The sequence below is a fragment of the Notechis scutatus genome, chromosome 3 (genome assembly GCF_049901735.1).
Source record: "Notechis scutatus isolate UNSWTSFEM ecotype Mainland chromosome 3, rNotScu1.2, whole genome shotgun sequence".
Lineage (NCBI taxonomy): Eukaryota > Metazoa > Chordata > Lepidosauria > Squamata > Elapidae > Notechis > Notechis scutatus.
Genome location: NC_142011.1, coordinates 210,932,408 through 210,950,859, shown reverse-complemented (window position 1 = coordinate 210,950,859; position 18,452 = coordinate 210,932,408). Strand labels below are relative to the sequence as shown.

Below are 18,452 nucleotides of genomic sequence, written 5' to 3'. Positions count from 1 at the left end.
CGCTCGAAAGAGGCGGCGGCGGTGCCGCGAGTGGCTGGCGCAATTCCGAGATGGCCCCCTTCAAGGGCCGCCCCGCGCGGAGCGCACGGCAGTAGTCCAGCCGGGAGGACGGGCCGAGCTGCACCGGCAGGATCGCCAAGCCGGCCCCGGGAGACAGCCCCCCGTCCTCAGACCGAGGGCGGAGCCGGCTCTTCCCTGTGCAGGCCTGAAACTACAGCTGGACGCTGCTGTCCGCGCCCGGCACTGGCCGTAGGCGCCCTGGGCTGCCGGTCCTCTCCCGGCGGCCTCCGTGAATGGTGCAGCGGAGGAGGGGCAGGAACCCGGAGCCCTCCCGACCCCTGGCGCTTGATCTATTCCCCCCCCCACAAGACGATGGGAACCAGCCGGAGGGAGGGAGGCAGCCCTGCAAAATACCGCCCTTTTTAACCCCCCAGCCCTGGCCGAGGCAGCCCAGGTGGTCGAACCTTCCCAGAGGCCTCCCTCTGCAGCACCACCCGCCCTCTTTCCCTCCCGCGCCTCAGCCTGGGAGGGGAAAAAGGGGGGCGGGACGACAAGGGATCCCCAGGATCCTCTGAGCGATGCTCCCCCAAAAGGGAAGGGGGGAGCCCAGACCGACACTACCTAATGGGGTCGAGTCCAAGGATGGGCTCTGGAGAAGCGGACGTGTCCCTCCCAAGGAAGAGGCTCCTCTGTTTCTGGGCTTCCCCACTGCTGGGATCACCTCCTCCTCCAAACTGGACCCTGCAGGAAATGTGGCTGGAGGCTCTCCTTGTGTTTTGTGTAGTTGGGGAAAAAAGGGTATGGTGGTTCAGACATGGAGCGTGTCAGCTGGAAAGCGGCGGCCCAGCACTGCACCACGGGGTGAGCTCTCCTTACTTGCCCCAACGCCTGCTCCCCCAGCAGTTCCAAATGTGAGTTGGTAAACAGGTAGCACTTCAGCGGGAAGGCATGTACTCATGAGTACAACTTTAGAAATTGTCTTTGGACAAGGCTGGCTCCCTCGGCTAAGAAATGGAGATGAGCACTGGCCCCCAAGAGTCAGACATGGCAAACCCTTTACCTTTAGCGTGGAAGAGACATTTAAGCAAAGAGGTCATGTACTGGCTTTCTTGTCTATGGGGAGACTCTCTGTCATCCAGGCCAGCTGAAGAAGCTTCTTGGATGAGAAGTGAAACGTCTTCAAAAGAAAAACCAGAAAGTCCAGTTGCCTCTTTTTTTTTCTTTTTTTTTTTTAAAAAAAGCACTTTTGGGACTTACTGGTTTTCTTGTTAAAACTGGTGTTTTTCAATTAGTTGGAATTAACAAGGGAGGCCAAGTGAAATTGCAGCAACTGTTCTGGATCTGGTGCCTAATAATAAATTGCCTGGGAATGGCTACCTGCCCCAACCTGCATTCACATTTTGCCACTGTGGAGGTAATATTCCTGCACATACCATGGACAACGGACAACAGAAGTATTTTCTTCCTGGCATCTTTACCGACAACTATGTGTACAACACAGGGTAATGCTGGTCCAAAAATATTCCAGAAAACATTGGGGAAAATGAAAGAGAAGTCTTTGTGAAAGAGTTCATGTGGAGAGGTCACTATTATCAAATCTCTCCTGGTCATACACTTCAGCCACAACCTTCCTGCCCGCAAACCAGCGGCCATTCAGTGCCTGGATGGCTTTGCAAGTCTCTGAGGCCATGGAGAATTCCACAAAGATCTTGACAATGATCTCCGCATCTTCTTCCTCACCCTGCTTCTCTTGATAGATGATGACTCTGTTGACAGCCCCAAATTTGCCACACTCCTCTGTTACTTCTCCTTCCAAGTCATCATCAATGTCCTTGGGGTCCACCATGTTCCGCAAAACCATGACTGTTGACTGTGTGAAGAAAAAAGCAGGGAAACGTCACCTCCCAGGACTCAAGGCATTTCTTCATTTCGCCGCCCCCCCAATCACTGAGATCGGATGCCGCCCACCGTCCTTCCACAACCGGCTCAGTTTGGAGGCTAACCCTAGGCAGCCCTTCCACCAGCACCGCTGAAGAACTCGCCTCTTGTTTCCGGAGAAGCTTCTGCATCACCATGTGGCGGGCGCTGCTGCCAGAGATGCTCATGTGCTCCTGTTCACTGAGCATCTCTGGCCTTTCAGATTCTTGGAAAACTTCCTCCTCCTCCTTCTCCTTCTTGGCTTCTAGCAGGCCTAGCGTTGGGGGACTGGCCAAGATGGGGTTCACCACACCCACCTGGGGAATAGTGACAGGAATAGGTGGGCGAGCTGGTGTGACACCTGGAGGAAAAACACATTTCGAAGTACGTGAAAAGAACTAGCCATATGCCCTCGTGCTCCAGACCCAAAGCTAAACAGAATATCCAATGCACCTCAGGCAAGGATGGTCAATACACGAGATCAACTCGGGTTTAGAGAAACGGGCACTCTCTCAACTCACAAGCACCTTAGCTTAGTTGTATCAACAAGGAGCGAAAATCTCAGAAGCTCAAGACCCCTCAACCCATCCTTCCACTCCACAGAAGAGAAACAGAAAGAGGAGGAAGAAAAGCAGCCCTCGAGTCGCAACCGTAAGGGAGCTTGCCTGTTACAATCATCGGTCATAAAACGGATCAGTCACTTTTTGCAGCAGTTATTAAATCTACTGTTCATGGTGATGTGGTTTTGCTGAAAACCAGAAGTGGGCAAAACCCTCATAAAATACAGTCGTGTGACCACAGGACGCTGCAGATAGCCATACATGCAACCCCCAAAGGGCGACCACGTGATCGCTGGGGGTGGGTGGGTGGGTGGGTGGGAGGGAGCCACCATCCGAACTCAGGAGGACACCTGTGGGGCTAGCCCCAGCAGAGCCACAGAGGGGAAGGGGAAGAGGCACACACCAGCACTCCACCACCACTAGTGGGGCCAATTGCTTCTTCGTGAGAAAGGTTTGTAAAGCTAGGATCATTCAAATTGCTAAAGAAAATACTAGCTAGAGAATTTGTCAAAGGCTTTTGAGAGAGACCCTTCTCCGATGCTCTTGAGCCAAGAGCCCACCGGATACAGAAGAGGCCAATCAAAAGCCAGGAGAGGAGGACAAGAGGTTTTACGGTTCCCCCAAGAGTGGCGACCCTCTTTCCCACCTGGCCAGACAGGAGCCCCAAAAGGAGGTTCCCACGCAGAGGGGCCTCCTGGCTAAGAGGACCAACTGGCCCAAAGCCTTCCCCCTCCCCCTCCTCCCCAGTGCGCCCACCTCCAGGCTTCTCCATAAACACCACGAGGGTCTCCTCACTGCCAAAACTAAAACACTCGCCAATCCAGCATGCTCCATAGGGCAGGGCTACAGAGCTCGACCGCCTAACTCACCCTGCTTCCCTGGAGTGTAAAGCACCATGCCATCAACCCACCCGGCCTAGGTGGCACCAACTGGCAGCCCTTTCGTTCCTATGGAAACTCCTCAAGGCCAGACTACTATTTCTCCAAGGAGGATGCCACTGAGGAATGCAACCTCTCCAAGGAGGATCCCTTCTTTTGCTTTGCTTCACAGGCACAAGGCGGCACCCTCCTACCCGATGGCTGGGCCAAAGGCAGAGACCCCCACGCAGGGCAGCTCCCTCCCTCGTCCCAGGCCAGGCAGCAAGAGGCGGGCGTTTCAGCTGCCCAGCCACTCACCCGTGATGACGCCTGGAGCTTGAGCTGCCATCACAGCCTGCGGTAAGGCCCCCAGGGGCTGTGCTAGGGTCAGGGCTGGGGTCACCAGTCCGGGGGTGGCTAATGTGCTAAGGACAGCAGCACCTGCCACTCCTGCCACAGCTTCCTACAAGAGAAAATTCAGCTCTGCTACGGCCTCTGCAGCCACAGGGTCCAAGCGAGAAAGCCCACAGCCAGGAGCTCCCGAAGGGAGTCGGGGGAGGGGCACATCTTTTGGAGGTAAACAGCAATCACCTTCTGTGGGCCGATTAAGGGGGGAGGGGCACCTCAGGCCAGGATTACCCTTTCCTCCTTGCCTGATGGTCTTGCCCAGCCCCAGAGACATCAGCCGGGCTCAACCGAGCCATGGCAGCAGAGGGAGGAGGGGCGGGCTTCCCTGGACAGGAGCCTGCAGAGCAGCTACACAAATTGAGCCCCTAGGAACCCCCCCGCCCCGCCAGAGCTGGCAGAGGAAAAAGAATGCAGGCTACCCTCAAGAGCAGGAAGGCCAATCCAGCCTCAAGCCCCCTCCTTCCCCAAGCCCTTGCTGCTTACCTGAGCGGTGATTTTCGCCGTGGCAGCGGCTGCGGCTACGGCCGCTGCAGGGGGCAGGCCTCCTGGGGTGGCCGGGGTCAGCAGAGGCATGGGCGGAGTGACCGCTTTGCCCACACGGAGATACTGGCCCCCCAAGTCGAAGAGGTTCATGGAGGAGACGGCGTCCTGTGAGGACTGGGCCTTCTCATATTCTGAGTGGGCAGAAAGAGCGACATGGAGCCCTGGCCGCTGGCTCTGGGCCCTCAGCAGCAGGGCAGCCAGCCCCGGGGCTCACCGATGAAGCCGTAGCCCTTGTGCTTCCCCGTGGTGGGGTCCCGGGCCAACGTACAGGACTTGATCTTCCCAAAGGCCTCAAAGACACTCTTGATGTCGTCGTCAGAGAGGTCCTGGTGCACCGAGGCCACGTAAATGCGGTTGAAGGCTCGAGCCTCCTCTGCCAGCTGGTCGATGATGGGCTGCGCTTGGCCAATGTTGCTGGGCCTCCCCACCTGCAGGAAGGCGACCCGTGAGGGCCCCTGGGCACCGCCGGGCCCCCCAGAGCACCAGCTTCTCAACCGCCTGCCAAGGGGGCACTTGGCCTAGTCAATGTGCTCAGATAAAGGGGGGGAGGCTAGCCTGTTTCTACCAGCCCAACCGACATTCTGTAAACCACTATTCAGCAAACTATGGGTTAACATGTTCCCACATCCAGACTAATTTTACTCTTCCCAGGGTTAGGGGGGCAGGTTGGGATGAGAGAGTGTCAGCGGCCAGCGAGGGGAACCTGGACCCCCTCTGCTGCAGCCCAGCCCCTCCCATCTCACGAACCCTGGTGTGACAACAGACCAGGGAGGTGGGGAACCTGACCCGCTCTTGTATTAAGCCAGTCACTGCATTCAGTTCTGCTTCGTTGTTCCCACTGGGCACCCCGCATCATGGGAACGCAGCAAGGAAGTTTTGTTAGGCTGGCTTTGGAAGCCCTCCTCGGGGTTTCTGGCCACAAAGCAAGTTGCAAGCGGCAGGCAGGCAGACTAGGGGTTCCCCATTGGCAGTCCAGGGGGCCATGGATGGTGTTGGGCAAAGCCCTCGGCCTGCTTCTAAATAAGCCCTTGCTGAAACCTTAGCCCTGCTGGAGAGATGGCAGGAGCTGAGGCAGGCGGGCAGGCAGGCGGCATGGCAGGGTGCAAAGACAGGCGTGTGTGGCCACCGGTCTCCCTCCATGTACCTTGATGTTCCGCCCTCCGAGCATCACGGAGTTCATCTGCTCCAGGGCCAGTTGAGCAGCTTCAGGGACCTCGTACTCCACAAAGGCAAAGCCCTGGCCGAGAAGGAAAGGAGGCGTGAAGCTCAGGCTTTGCTCCCCCCCCCCACAACCCCCCTGCCCCCTCCCCCCCGGCCAGAGGCCCCACTCACTTTGTGCTTCATGGTCACGGAATCCCAGGACATGTCGATGCTCTTGATGGGCCCAAAGGGGGCAAAGGCCTGCCGGATGGTGTCCTCTCCCAGCTCATAGTAAATGGAGCCCACATAGACCCGGCACATGATGGCCAGGGCCCGCTGCCGCTGCGCTGCCATCTGTATCGGAGAGAAGGTCTGGCCGGTCAGAGCAGGAGGGAAGCCCAGCTGCTCTCCCCTGCCCCCCCCCCTCCCCAGGAGGCTCCAGGGTGGCCGGGGGGAGTCTCCCTGAGGAGGAACTAGCCCAGCCCACCCCTCTCCCTCGGGCAGAGGGATCAGCCCTCTGCCGCCCCAAAGGGCCCTTCCCCACGATTCTGCCCCCACACAGCAGGAGATCCAGACCGGGCACCTCGTCTCTGTCTTCCCCTGAGACATCTCCCACCCCAGGACGCTGCCTCTTCTTCTTGGCAGGCGCCTTTGGGAGCAAACAGCCGCCACAATGCCAACAGCTGCCGGGCCAGCTGGTGCAAGGGACCGTCTGACACTGTCCCAAGGAGGTACAGTAGCAGAAGGTGCGCGGTGACCTAGTTCCTCTGCCAAAAGTCTAGGCAGCCTACAATCCAGATGCACCGCTCGGGTTCAGTGGCCGGGCAGCAGCTCCCCTGCCTGGCAGCACAGCCAGGATCAGGACAAGCAGCTGGAGCGCTTTTCTCTGGAGCTGGAAAAAAATACAAGGCTACTCCTTAGAGGCAAATGCCCACCCAGCTGGGGATGATACTGGCTGGCTGGCTGTCCATCAGAGCCAAGAGCGCCTTGGGGGCTTTGCAGCAGTCCCTCCCCACTACAAGGAGGCCCACGAGACTAGGAAATATCCGCTCTCCCTGCTCCCTCTCTGGGGCACGCCTGCCACTCGGTCCCTCCCCAACCCTGGAGAGAACTGCGTTGGGCGGATGCCAGGCAAGGCCTCCAAGCTCAGCCTCCCTTCCAGACAATTCTGGGGGGGGGAGGTCTCGCTGCTCCCCAAGAGGGTGGAGGGGCCCTGGTAGGAAGAGGCTCTCTGCTGCACATGGGGACAGCCAGTGCCACTGGACAAACTCAACGAAGGGCACGCACTCCCAGCGTTCAGGAGCCAGCAGAGCAAAGAGTTAGGGAGAGGGGAAATGGGCATCTACAACGAAGCCCATGGGGGCTGCCTGGCTATTTGGGCTACCTGCTTCCCCCCCTCCCCCCCAGCCCCGACACCGGCAAGCCAGCCGGCCGTCCACCTAGCATCCCAGAACCAGATCCAGGATGAGGGGCTGTACTGAGGTGGGCACCCAGTCGTGCCTCTCTTCCACCTGCCCCACAGAAACTAAGCTAAGCCCGTCCGAGGCTCTGGGTGGCCTAACCCCAGAGGCTGCTCCGATGAGCCGGGCTCTTCAACAGCTCCAAGAGGATCAGCCCAGGCCACAGGAGGAGGAGCTGGGGCCCTGTGCAAGATCCACCACAGCATTAAGGGGGACCTCTGGCTCCTGCCTGGGTGCACCGCCCTGCTGGCCTTCAGGCGGAAGGGCGGGGGCACCTCTCCCCCCGGGAGAGGGATGGGCCTGCTCCTGCTGCTTTGGCCCCCTTCGTACGCTGGCCCGGGCCAAGGCTCCAAAAGCGAGGGACCAGTGCCCTGGCAGGCAGGCCCCGTGGCCACCATCTTTCTGCCCCAGTACCAGCCAGCGGCCCCTCTTCCTAGCACCCTTCCACTCGTCTAGGAGAGCTGGCCGAGCCCCAGACCCCGGCCACCAGCCTCTAGCATCCCGCGCTGGCCCCCTGGTGAGTTACCTTGGCAGTTACTTTGAGGCCAGGACCTCAGCATCCCTAGAAAGGCACTTCTCCCGCTGCTTGAGACTAATGCTTTCTCTTTCTCTCCCTCTCTCTCTCTCTCTCTCTCCCTGCCCCGTGCCTCCAGGGATCCCAGCTGGCCCCAGCCCAAGGTCTTCCCCTGGGAGCTTACACTTGGCCTTGGCTGGCTGGGGGTGGGGTGGGTTATATCCAGAGCAGGGGAGTGGCGGGAGAGGGAGGTCACAGCTACGTCCTCCCCCAGGCTAGGCCCTGACTAAGACCCAGTGCCCAGAAGAAGTGAATGTGTCTATTGACCGATTGTAAAGGTGAGAGAGGATCTCCAAAGCCCATTGTCACTGCTGCCATCTGAAAGACAGTAAAGACAGAGTTCAGTCTGTGGGAGCTGAGCACACCACCACGGGGTTTGTCAAAACTCAAGCGGGAGAAAGAGGCCTCACCTGCCTGCCTGCCTCTGCCTCCTCCTCCTCCTCACTGAACACCCCCGGCCAACCCTGGGCAGCCAAGGCAGGGAGGTCCAGGACAGTCTCCAGCCCTCAGCAGACCCCTAACTACAGGGACAGCCCCCCACACCCACAGCAGCCAGAGCTGCCCCAAGGGCTTTGGTCTCCCCCCCCCCAACTCCTGGGGAAGAGGGGCTCGGAGAGCAGCTGGCAGCCCCCCTCCCCTGCAAGACACTCCCTGCCCCTCCCTGCCTGAGTGAGGCCGATTGCTGCGTTCCACACCAGCTCCCCCCGCCATTCTCTCTCTCGTTCTCTCTCTCTCATTCTCTCTCTCTCTCTCTCTCTCTCTCTCGTTCTCTCTCCCTCCAGGCAGCTAAGCTTCCCTCCAAGGTGGCTGTGTCTAGGCCTGGAAGGTCATGACAGGCCAAAGGCAGCACTCCAGGCAGATCTGGGGACTGGCAGTGGCTCTAAGTGTGTAAGGGGCTGCCCTGGGGAGGGGGGGAGGGGAGGAGGGAGGCGAGGGCATGTCAAAACAAGGGCGCCCTGGCAGGGCCTCACCTGGAGGTTGGTGAGCTGCTGCTGCTGGTGGGCAATCGTCTGCTTCACCAAGACACTTTTGATGCTCTGCTCCATCGCGTATTTTTTGGCCTGGCAGGAGAGAGGAGAGAAACCAAAGTCACAGAGACCAGCAGCTGGCAAACCTCTGGCCGGAGCACCTAAGACAGACTCAGCTTTCCTCCTCACACCCGCCCCCCCTCTCCCCTCCATCAGCCCCCCCACCAGCTCCCCTATGAGGCCAGGTGGAACGTTTTCTATTACATCATAAAATGCCTTGCGATAATTTTACATCATAAAATGTTTTCTAAAATTTGCCAGATTTCAGTTCCATGGGAGTTATGGGTCCCAGATTTTGGACCCATTGTGTAAGTTAGTCATTTGAGGTCCTACGGGGCACCATTTTTCTCAGTTTTATGGGGATGAGAGTTTTAGAACTGTATACTCCTTAGGCATGTACTATCTTGTTTTCCTCACTGGTGCCATTTTAACTGCTGCTAAGGGAGCCACTCAAAGCTCAATATAAGACAGGCTGCCTTTCTAAGTGCTTTAGAATATAGATAAAGCTAGCTTCCTAACGCTTCCACGGTAAAGGGGACAAGCCTCACCCAGCTGGTCCTCCTGAAGAACAATCCCTGTGCAGGGACCGCTTTCTCCGGAAGGACCCCTGAGGGAACCTCTACAACAAACCTGGGAGCAAGGCTCTGGGACAGCACTGGCCTTCCCCGCAGCACAGGCTGACTGCCCCCCCCGCCCCCCCGAAGCTGAAGCTCTGGTCCAACCTATACACCCCCCCCGCCTGATCGACTCAATGCCCCGAGTAAGCCCAACAGTACCAACAGGAGGGCCATCGGCCTCCTCCTCTTGCATCAGTGCCCGCCAGCTGGTAAAGCAGCAGCACTCTCTTCGCCTCGGGTTACCATGCATCGACCCCAGTTCTGCCATTGAGAGAGGGAGAAGCCCCCCTCACATCATCCCCAATGTCACACGTGCCTCTCCTCCGCACTTACGAAGGACCCACCCTCTTACTTTTCCTAGAGGGAATCGCCCCCTGATAAGGTTGGTTATGTTTCATGCCCCTTCCCCAGGTGTGACGCTGTTTTCTCGAGCAGGAGTGATCACAATCCAAGCACCCGGTCCTTCCTATGGGAGCCGTTTCATTTTCAACACACTTCCTGCTGATTCCATCAGGGAATTTACAACCGTCACACACATGGAACACTTTTACTAGTTCTCTGCTGTGAGTCCAGCATCCTCTGCCTGCCCAGCCCTATTGGACAAGAGGCTAAAGTACTTGGGGCAGGTTTTCCTATGGCGGTCCTCACCCAGGACAGCCCTCCGCCCGTTTTCTAAGAACTGCTAAAGCTGTTTTATTCCAGGGAGGGCTTGGCCCCAGCTACTTTGAGGGACTTGGGGTGTCCATCCTGACTTCTGTTTTGGATTTTAGTCCTATGATGGGACTGGGGTGGGTGGGGAATACATACACACGCAGGCAGAATTTAACTCAACAGCCCTTAGCACAAAGCGATGCACGCTTGCCCTAAAACAGCAACTTCCATGCAGTTACAGATTTGGGCTAAGCCATGTTAATGCCCATTCCTTTGTTCTGCATCTGTTAGCACCTCACTGAATATAGCTGGATGAAACCCCCAAATCTGGTTACAGCCCACTCCTGTGGTGCCTCTCTCTCCGGCGATATGCCTAGGCTGGATGATGACTTTGGCCAATCTGCTCACCTTCTGAAGAGCCTCCTGCTGCTCCGGGGTAAGAGGAGGGAGTCCCAGCTTGGCTGACGTGCTCTGCCCATTTTCCACCTTGACGGTTTCGGTGCCCTGAAATGGGAGAGGTGCTCATGAAAGCCTGCTTGAACAAAGGAGACCTAAGTAGAGGGGGCTGGGAGGCTCAGTTTCACAGAGGGGCAGGGAAACAGGACCAATAGCAGTAAATTCAGAATAATCTGCTTGATATTTCAATTGATAGAGCCATTCCCTGGGTCTCTGCCTCCCAATCTCTTTAGAGACTGATGCCTGTAAAACTTCCTCCAAGCTGAGACCTACGGAAGGCATCAACGGGCATATGGAGCTAACCAGTATCTCCCACAAGATTCCTTCCACTTTCTCCTCCTAGTCTTTAATCAAAACAGCTTTGAAACACCCCAGAGTGGAGACCTCCTCCACTCTGACCAGCGGCTAATAATGAGCTCTTACCACCTATTTAGACCAACTGTATTTAAGTAGCATGCTAATCAGAATTTGGGTGCAGCAGTTCTGAAGACTCTCCTCCTTCAAGTTAGGGGCAACAATCATTCTCTGCTAGTGGTCCGATGCTTTATGCAGCTGTGCAGAATTTCTCAGCAATTATATAAGGGATATCATCCAGATGTTCAGCTATTTCCTACTGATTTAACCCACTAAAAGGAGGAAAAAAGGCAACTACCATCCATTCTGCACTTTTACTTTCTTGACCTATCAGGAAATATACACACTCCTGCAAGGTAACCTGGATCTGTTTCAAGTGAGTAACCACTTTGTCTAGCTTCTGCAGTATCTGACATTTTGTCTTTAACTGTAGCTGGGCATTTTGGGCTCGGAGTTCCTTTTCCCATTAATGGGTGGTGCTGTACTAGAGTGCTGGGCATTTTTAGAATATATCAGATAATAACTCACCCCAAACTAACATATGACCTCTCCTGAGAGTTTAAAGTAACAGTTAAACATGATAAGAGTTAAGGATGAAGTTTTGGGACACTCCATAACAGAGCATCTGGCAAGAATCTGGACTCTTTCCTCTGCTGCTCCCAACAGAAACCATCAGGTAGGAGTGGATCTACCAGAGAAACTCTCAGTCCTCAGATGTGGTTCAGGAGGATGCTGTGATTGGCAGCATCACAATCCATTGGGAGGGTCTCCCTTCATCCGAGTCCTTCCACAGGTCAACCATCAGAGGGACCAATGCCGTTTCTATCCCATGGTCAGGTATGAAACCAAACTATCTCTGGAGCCTTTTGCAACTGCAGCCCCACCTCTTTCTTAACCTTCCCCAAGAAGGGGTCTTTTTGGAACTGCTGGATCAGATTTAGCTCCTTGAGTGAAAGGAACTGCCCCTCTTCCAGGACTTCTGGGGCCTTTTCCACCAGCCAGGTTGTACAGAGCCCCAATCCATAGGTGCTAAAACTGAAAATGCAGGGAACCCATTACAGTTCCTCAAGATTCACATTTTACGATCCCGACCATCTAGGGAACGATGGCAGACAATCCATGGAGTACCAGGGTGAGTTCTTAGTAGAGAATGTTGCGGAGAGAATCATTCGCCTTTGTTGACTTAGCTAGAAAAAGTCTGGAACAGCATCATAACTGTCTTTACCTGGCACGGGTTTCTAAGCAAGTGGGCTCCCGAGCAGTCAACAGGGGTCTTGACCCCTCTCCCACAGGGCTTTGAAGAGGTTGCATCCAAGCACTCGTGAACGCCCCGCGCGGGAACCGGGGGACGTGTGCGTGTGTCGCAATGCCCTTTTGGAAGCCATCCGTGCGACCCTCCCGCACAACCATTCGGGACCCAGCTGCTCTCGGGCGATCCGTCTAATGGGGGTGGGTGGGTTAGGGAGAAGCTGCCGGACCCCCAACCACAAGGGGCCCCGGAAGGCGAGAGAAACGGGCCACCTGGGGCCTTTAGAGGGCCCAGAGCCTCCCACTGTCCAAGGGCCGCTGCCCCATCCAGGCCAGCTTCCGGCATCCCCTCGGGGGTCCCTGCGAGGGTTCTTCTCCTGGGGGGGCGGGGGGCGCAACTTCCCCACGGAGCGGGCAGAGGCTCCTCAACTGGCCGACGACGCCCAGCCGTCCGGGGAGGTTCCCGGAGGGGCTGGCTGGCTGGCGGGGGGAAACAACCCGACCAAGATGGCGCGGCCCGTTCCACAAACTGCCTGGCTGACCCGGGCACCCGGGACGACTACGGGGCGCAGCTCCTGCAACCCCGGGGCGGGGGTAAACCGGCGCAGGAGGCCGGCCTGCCCGACCGACCGCGGGCGAGAGGAGCGGGGAGGGGAGGCGCGCGCGGCAGCTGGGAAGTGTAGTCCCGCCCCCCCTCGCCTCACGCTCCGTCAGCGGCTCAACCGGGGACGCCCCGCATCTCTGTCGCGCGGCTCTCCTCCGCTCCCACCGGCCCGGTGAGACCGCTTACCAGAGAGAGCGCCGCGGTGACGGTGGTGGTCGCCGCAGCCGCCGCCATCTTCGCCGCCGCCTCGAGCTCCAAGCTCCGGAGTCTCGCGAGAGCCAGGCGGCGGGAGGCCGGGCGAACGCGAGAGTGCTCCGGAGCTGAGGGCGGCTCGAGCGCCTGCGCAAGGCCGCTGATTGGCCCGCGCCTCCGCCACGCGGTGCTCTTGTGAGGGTGGGGGGCAGCCTCATGAGGGAGGCGCTCCGGCCGAAGCCTTTCCCGCCTCGCCCCTCCCGGGCGCCCCGCCCACCCCGGTCCGAGGGGCGTGGCGCGGGGAAACGCCAAGAGCCGCCGGAGCTTCGGTTGCTGGCGCTTTAATGCGGGGAGGCAAGGCGGCTTCCGTCGGAGAAGCCGCCGCTCTGCCTGCCGCTCCTGGGCAAGCCCCGTTCCCACCGTGCCCCAGGAAGACGCTGCCTCTCGCCGCTTCTTCCTCCGTGGGCCGCGGGCCCGGTCCCAGCAGAGGCAGCCGGCTTCGCTCCTGTCCCTCGTCCGGGCGGTGCCGGTTCATGGGCCCTTTGGCCGCCGGCCTGGAAAGGCGCCTCGGGCGGGAGGAGCCCGGGGCTTTTGCAGGGCGCCTTCCAGGAACGCCGCCAGCTTCTCCCGGTCGTCCTAGAAGAGAGCCGCGGGCGAGCGGAGGGAAGGGTGAGGCCCACGGAGTGGCCCCTTGCCGAGGGGGCTGGCCGGCAGGCTCCCTCCACGGAGGGAGGCGGCGGCGGCGGCGGTTGACCCTTTGGGCTCCCACCAGCACGCCCCCCACGAAAGGGTCTCCCCAGCCAGGGATCCCGGGGCATAAGGCCCGCCCGCTGCAGGAGAGACGGGTAAGGCCGGCAGCCACGTGGGGCCCCGAGGGCTGCGGCTGTGCTCACAGTGAACCCCCCGCCTGCCCCGGCGCCCGGACCGGAATGGGCTTGGGGGGGAAGTTGGGGAGGCAGGAGGCTCCTCACCTGGCTGATGAATCCGTAGTGCACCAGTTCAGCCGCCTGGTCTCTGCCATTGTCGCCTGTGGACGATTACAAGGTGAAGGGGAGCCTTTGGCCCCCCTGCAAAGCTGCTCCAGGGGCCGGCCCTGGACCCCCCCACCCCTTCAGGAGGAGGGGCCGGAGAACCACTGCAGGGGACCCCCTTGGATGGGGAGAAGGGGCGGTTCGCTCATGGACACCCGAGCCCGGGTTCATGCAGCTGCCCAAGACTGCTTGTGAGGGCGATCCAAGGTGCGGGTTGTCCCTTGTGAAGCCCCTCGAGGCTTGGGTAGCTCTCGGGCTGCGTCTGCCTGTGCTCCTGCCAGAGAAGCTCCCCACAGGGCCCTCCTAGGGAGTGTGGCCCCAGGGCCAGCTTCCCGGGAGAGACTGGCTTTTGCAAAGCAGTGCCCCTGGCTGCTTCAGTGGACCTTCGGGATCTCCTGTAGGGTGACTGGGTCAAGTGTGTTACAATTCTTCCTCGGCACCAGAAGATTTCATGGCCATGGAGTCAACAGATCCGTGTGAGTGTGAGAGGGCCTAGGATGGCACTGTCCAGATTCTCCTCAGGCCATCAGCACCTGAGGCAGGGATGGGGAGGGCTGCGGGGGGAGACCCGACCCAAGATCAGCTGGCATCACGGCCCATCCCACTCCCTCTCTGCCCCTCGCCCCCAGCAGGACTCACTTGGGAGCAGGTCATAGCTCAGCTGGCAGTGGAGCTTGTCTTCCAGGGTGAGAAGGAGGGTCAGCTGTTAGGGAGGCACAGGCTGGCATGAATTGTGGCCCTCTGGGGCCGGTGAAGAAGAGGAAGGCCCTCCCACAACCTATTCACAAAACTCCTAAGAAAGGATTCTTGGGAAAGCGAACATATAGCCGAGAAGGCTGGTTCTGGTGGTTTGGAGCACAGTTTCAAAAAGAAGCTTTATAAAACAACTTTTCTCCTGCCTGGGAGCCTCTTAGGACTGGGCTGCCTCAGCCCCAGAGGCTCTTTGGCCCCACAGACAGGCCCCCAAGCATGGCCTGATCTCCACTAGGCGCTTGCCTGTGCCCACCTGGTCTGAACCAGAGGGGAACCACCTCCCTGTCCTTAAATCTTCATAGCCCCCACCTCAAGGGGGCCCCCTAAATGCAGGGCAAGCCGAGGGTGTTGGAAAGTCCTGCCTTCCGCTCCTGGGAGGTCTGGCCTGGTGCTCCTCTGGCCTGCAGCTGCAAGCGCTTCCCCAAGCTGCCTTACGTACGTGCCATTGCCGCCTCTCCTCCTGCCACTCCACGTTGCACTGCATTTGCACCACCTGATGGGGGCAGAAGCAGCCCTCAGCAGAAGCCCCCTGCCCCCCCCCCCGTCACAGCCAAGGCCCTGCTGGTAGCGGGTGCCGGAAGCCGCCCCTCCGCTCCCTGGCCCTGCGTGGAAGCATCTCCCATGGCTGAGAACCCCCTCCCAATAAACCCGCCACATGAGGCAGATTTCTCCTCTGCTCCTGTCAAGGGTTTAGCATCACCATGACACGTCCTGAGGCCCCTGGCCTGACCCCTGGTTGCCTATCCTGGGAAGGATCTGCCTCCCCCCCACCCAGGGGAAAACAGGCTGAAGTGGTGCAAAGGGTACAGGAGAGGAGAGTCCTGTGGGCAGCCTCCCTCTTGCCTGCCTGGGCTCCAAACAAGGCAGGGGGGCTGCTGACCCGCCAAAGCCACCTCCTCACCTTCCGCGTCTCCACATCCAAAGGCTCTGGGGTGGGGCTTTGGGCTTTCTGGGGGCCTTCCAGGGCCTGGGAACTGGACGGGGGCAGGATGTGGGGCCAGAAGGTGGCAAAGTTCGTCAGGGGTAAATGCCATTCCTGGCAGAAAGAGCAGAGAGGTCAGGGAAGGGTTCCAGCAAGGAAAGTGGGGGGGGTTCTCCATCCCACGCCCAGCCCCTCCCCAGTGCTCCCCCAACCAAGAGGGGTGGCTGCAGAGGGAGAATCGGAAGACGGAGAAACTCACCTGACGTCTTCCAAGAATTTGTCCAATTCCAGGAAAGAGAGCTCTGAATATCTGGGGGGAGGGAGGGGGCGCAAATTTAGGCCAGTTGTCTGTGGCAGCTGCAGCCGCCCAACAGGACCAGAAGGGGTCAAGGCGCCATGGCTGCCAGCAACCCCCCCCCAACCCTCAGGCCAAGGCCGGAGACAGATGCAGCAAGCACGCTGCTTCTGTTTTGCCTGCCCTCTCTGGGCCGCCCCCTGGAGGATGGCGATGGAGACAGCCTTGGGCTGGGCTGGGGGGGCAGGGAGGATCTCTGCCTGCAACCACCCAGGTATCCCAGGTGGCAGGCAGGCACCCTCCATGTTGCAGGGGAGCCTTCCTGGGGAGTCGCTGGTGTACCAGACCCACCTCCACTGCACTGGCAGCCGCCCTGCCCGCCAAATCTCTGCCATCACCTTGCTGAGATCCAGCTCCTTGGTTTTCTCCTCCAGCACATTTTCAGGCCACAGCCTGCAAGACACAGGATTGGTACTCCAAGCCAGGAGCAGCCAGCCTTCTCTACCCAAGGCTGCCCTTCCCCCAGCCTCCCCCCTGAACTCACATTGGTGGGCAATGAAGCAATGGGCAGCCAGGAGCTTCAGGAAGTGGACCTCAAAAAGCACCTGGTGGAAGAGCAGGTCATGGGCCGCAGGGCCCTGGCTGGGAATCAGGAGGAGGCAGCCCAGGATGAATTCCTGCAGGGTGGAGAGGAGGAGAGATGGTTACAGACAGCAACGCCTTCCCTTCCCACTAGGGCAGGCAGCTCAGCCCTGCACAGGGCCAGGTGAGAGTTGACCAGGAAACCGGCTGTGGCATGTTGATTAGGTTTGTGTAGCCCGTCCTGGCAAAGACCAGCCTTGCCAGTGCAACACCCTTCTTCCGGTTGGTGGCGGATGAGAGTCCTCTGGCCCACTAACTCTGAAAGGCTGGCGGGGGCAGCTGGCTAAGCAGGATCTTCCCAATTATGCAGAATGATATTTCCTATGTCTGCTGAAAGCTAATTTATTCTTGCAAACTTTTGGCAGATGCTGAATGTTGAACTGATTGGTTCAATGAATAGAAAGTTCTGCAAGCAAAAGCTTTCTGGCGCTCAGTGGCAGCCAGAAAGGTTCCCTTGAGCCGAGAGGGGCCCGCTGGCATTCCCAGAGCAAGTGGGCGGGCCCTCCAGGCTGAAGACAGACGGCAGACCCACCCTGGCAGAGCCTGGTTGTGGCCCATTTTAGGGTCATCGGAATGGGGCCTCATCAAGCGGGGAGGGGGAGTCTCCAGTGATGAAGATTTGCAGCTTGGTAGTACAGTTCCCAATTAGGCAGGCCAAAACCTCCTCTAATTCTAGCATCTTGCAAAAGCTTTAGCTTTATTCTCGCTTTCTTACCTTGCCATATATACCGTACTTCAGCATAATTTTATTTAAGTCTTCAAAATAGTCTTTTCCGAGCCTAATTGGTATTGTTTGAAACAAAAATAAGATTCTGTGTTAGGTATAACATTGATACCAAATATGGTTTGGGTGAATAAATATATAAAACTTAGATATCATGGTTTAAGTGCTTATCACTTTAAGCACAATGCAGCAGGCAATTAGCCGATTAAGGGTGCGGTTAGAAGTTACAATATAAGGAAGCATTAGTAGCTGGCTGTTACTGTCTGTAACTGAGTGCTGACTGTTACTGTGTGCTACTGCGACTAACTGTGATTACTGACTGTGAGTGCCTGTGACTGAACTGTTATTGTTTGCTACTGTTTGCTGAATATCCAGCGTTTGTTTCTCTGGAGAGTGAAACCGGAGGAGGAGAAGATATCTTTATCGGCTGATAAAGATATTGCAAGGACTCTTAACTTGGACTATACTAGTGAGTCTTACTGGATGGAAATACTGTGAATGACTTAATGGACTGAATGACAATGCTTAATCTCTAACTGGATTAAAAAACTATTTAAACTATAAACAGTGTTTGTGTTCAGTGTGTGTATACTCTGGGGCCCTTCCGCTCTCCTTTGGTTGCCTGGCTTGACTACTGCTGCAATACTCTTCTAGGGGTTAATTCCCAAACCCTAACATTGGTTATGGGCCCAGCAGCATAGTCTAACTAACCAGGATATAGCAGAGAGAGTTGGTGTGAGTTGCACATTACTGTAAAAACAAACTGTTTTAATTAGTTTAAAATAGTCAAAATATCTGAAGAGCAATGGCACAAGTAAATTTGTCACAACTGTCCATGATATCCAGGCTGGATGGAACAAACTATGTTTCATGGTCAATGAAATGTAGTTTACTTCTACGCAGAGAAGGTTTGTGGGACATTATAGCAAACCCACCAGATGTGAGTAGCTGGGATCCTGCTAATAATGATGATAACGAAAAGTTACAAGACTTTAAACTGAAAAATGAGCAGGCTTTATGCATCATAGGACTGACTCTCTGTGATCAGCAGCTTGTCCATATTCGTGGAGAAGAAAATGCTACAAACTGCTGGGAGAACCTCAGGAAGATTTATGTTCGGGACAGTGTAGGAGCACATATAAATCTTACACGGAAGCTTTTTCGAACGCATCTTCAGAGGAATGGAGATATGTTAGTTCATTTAAACTGTATGAAGAGCATTTTTCAAGAATTGCAAGAAAAAGAGCTTATATTTAATGAACTGCAACAAGTCTACATAATATTATCTTCATTAGATCAAAGCTATGATGACTATGTGACTTCGTTAGAGGTATTGCCAAAAGAAAGCCTCTCATTAACCGAGATTACAGGCAGGCTACTAGAAGAAGCCAGAAGAAGGCGTGAGCGTAACGAGCTGAGAGAAGATAAGAAAGAAGAGAAATTATCTTCAAAGCTTGAAAGAAACCAGCAAAGCAA

The 18,452-nt window shown here is 57.1% G+C and overlaps 2 protein-coding genes across 3 annotated transcripts in view; both read right to left on the bottom strand.

Annotated features, from left to right (window-relative positions):
- Nucleotides 1-1,457: 1,457 nt before the first annotated feature.
- On the bottom strand, nt 1,458-12,670 carry PUF60 (poly(U) binding splicing factor 60). 2 transcript variants are annotated; one of them, XM_026689014.2, is made up of 11 exons: nt 12,604-12,670; nt 10,164-10,259; nt 8,431-8,520; nt 7,727-7,777; nt 5,618-5,779; nt 5,430-5,522; nt 4,500-4,713; nt 4,226-4,416; nt 3,653-3,797; nt 2,043-2,278; nt 1,458-1,870 (listed from the first exon to the last, which is right to left on the bottom strand). In XM_026689014.2, exons 1-11 carry the CDS (start codon nt 12,649-12,651, stop codon nt 1,571-1,573), a joined length of 1,626 nt encoding a protein of 541 aa, XP_026544799.1. In that variant the 5' UTR covers nt 12,652-12,670; the 3' UTR covers nt 1,458-1,570. The 2 variants fall into 2 exon arrangements, with proteins under 2 accessions (XP_026544799.1, XP_026544800.1); XM_026689015.2 differs by lacking the exon at nt 7,727-7,777.
- Nucleotides 12,671-13,140: 470 nt separating this feature from the next.
- Nucleotides 13,141-18,452, bottom strand: part of NRBP2 (nuclear receptor binding protein 2) — a 36,263-nt gene continuing 30,951 nt past the window's right edge. The window contains 9 exon segments of the mRNA XM_026689012.2: nt 13,141-13,245; nt 13,581-13,636; nt 14,280-14,343; nt 14,833-14,886; nt 15,295-15,413; nt 15,416-15,429; nt 15,575-15,625; nt 15,962-16,063; nt 16,151-16,287. Coding sequence (XP_026544797.2) covers nt 13,141-13,245; nt 13,581-13,636; nt 14,280-14,343; nt 14,833-14,886; nt 15,295-15,413; nt 15,416-15,429; nt 15,575-15,625; nt 15,962-16,063; nt 16,151-16,287 — 702 coding nt within the window.

Coding starts and splice junctions, on each gene's coding strand:
- PUF60 (XM_026689014.2), bottom strand. CDS start 12,651: ATGGCGGCGGCTGCGGCGACCACCACCGTCACCGCGGCGCTCTCTCTG. Junction 4,714..5,429: donor TCGGAGGGCGGAACATCAAG/GTACATGGAGGG, acceptor GCCTTCCTGCAG/GTGGGGAGGCCCAGCAACAT. Junction 1,871..2,042: donor AGCTTCTCCGGAAACAAGAG/GCGAGTTCTTCA, acceptor TTCTTCACACAG/TCAACAGTCATGGTTTTGCG.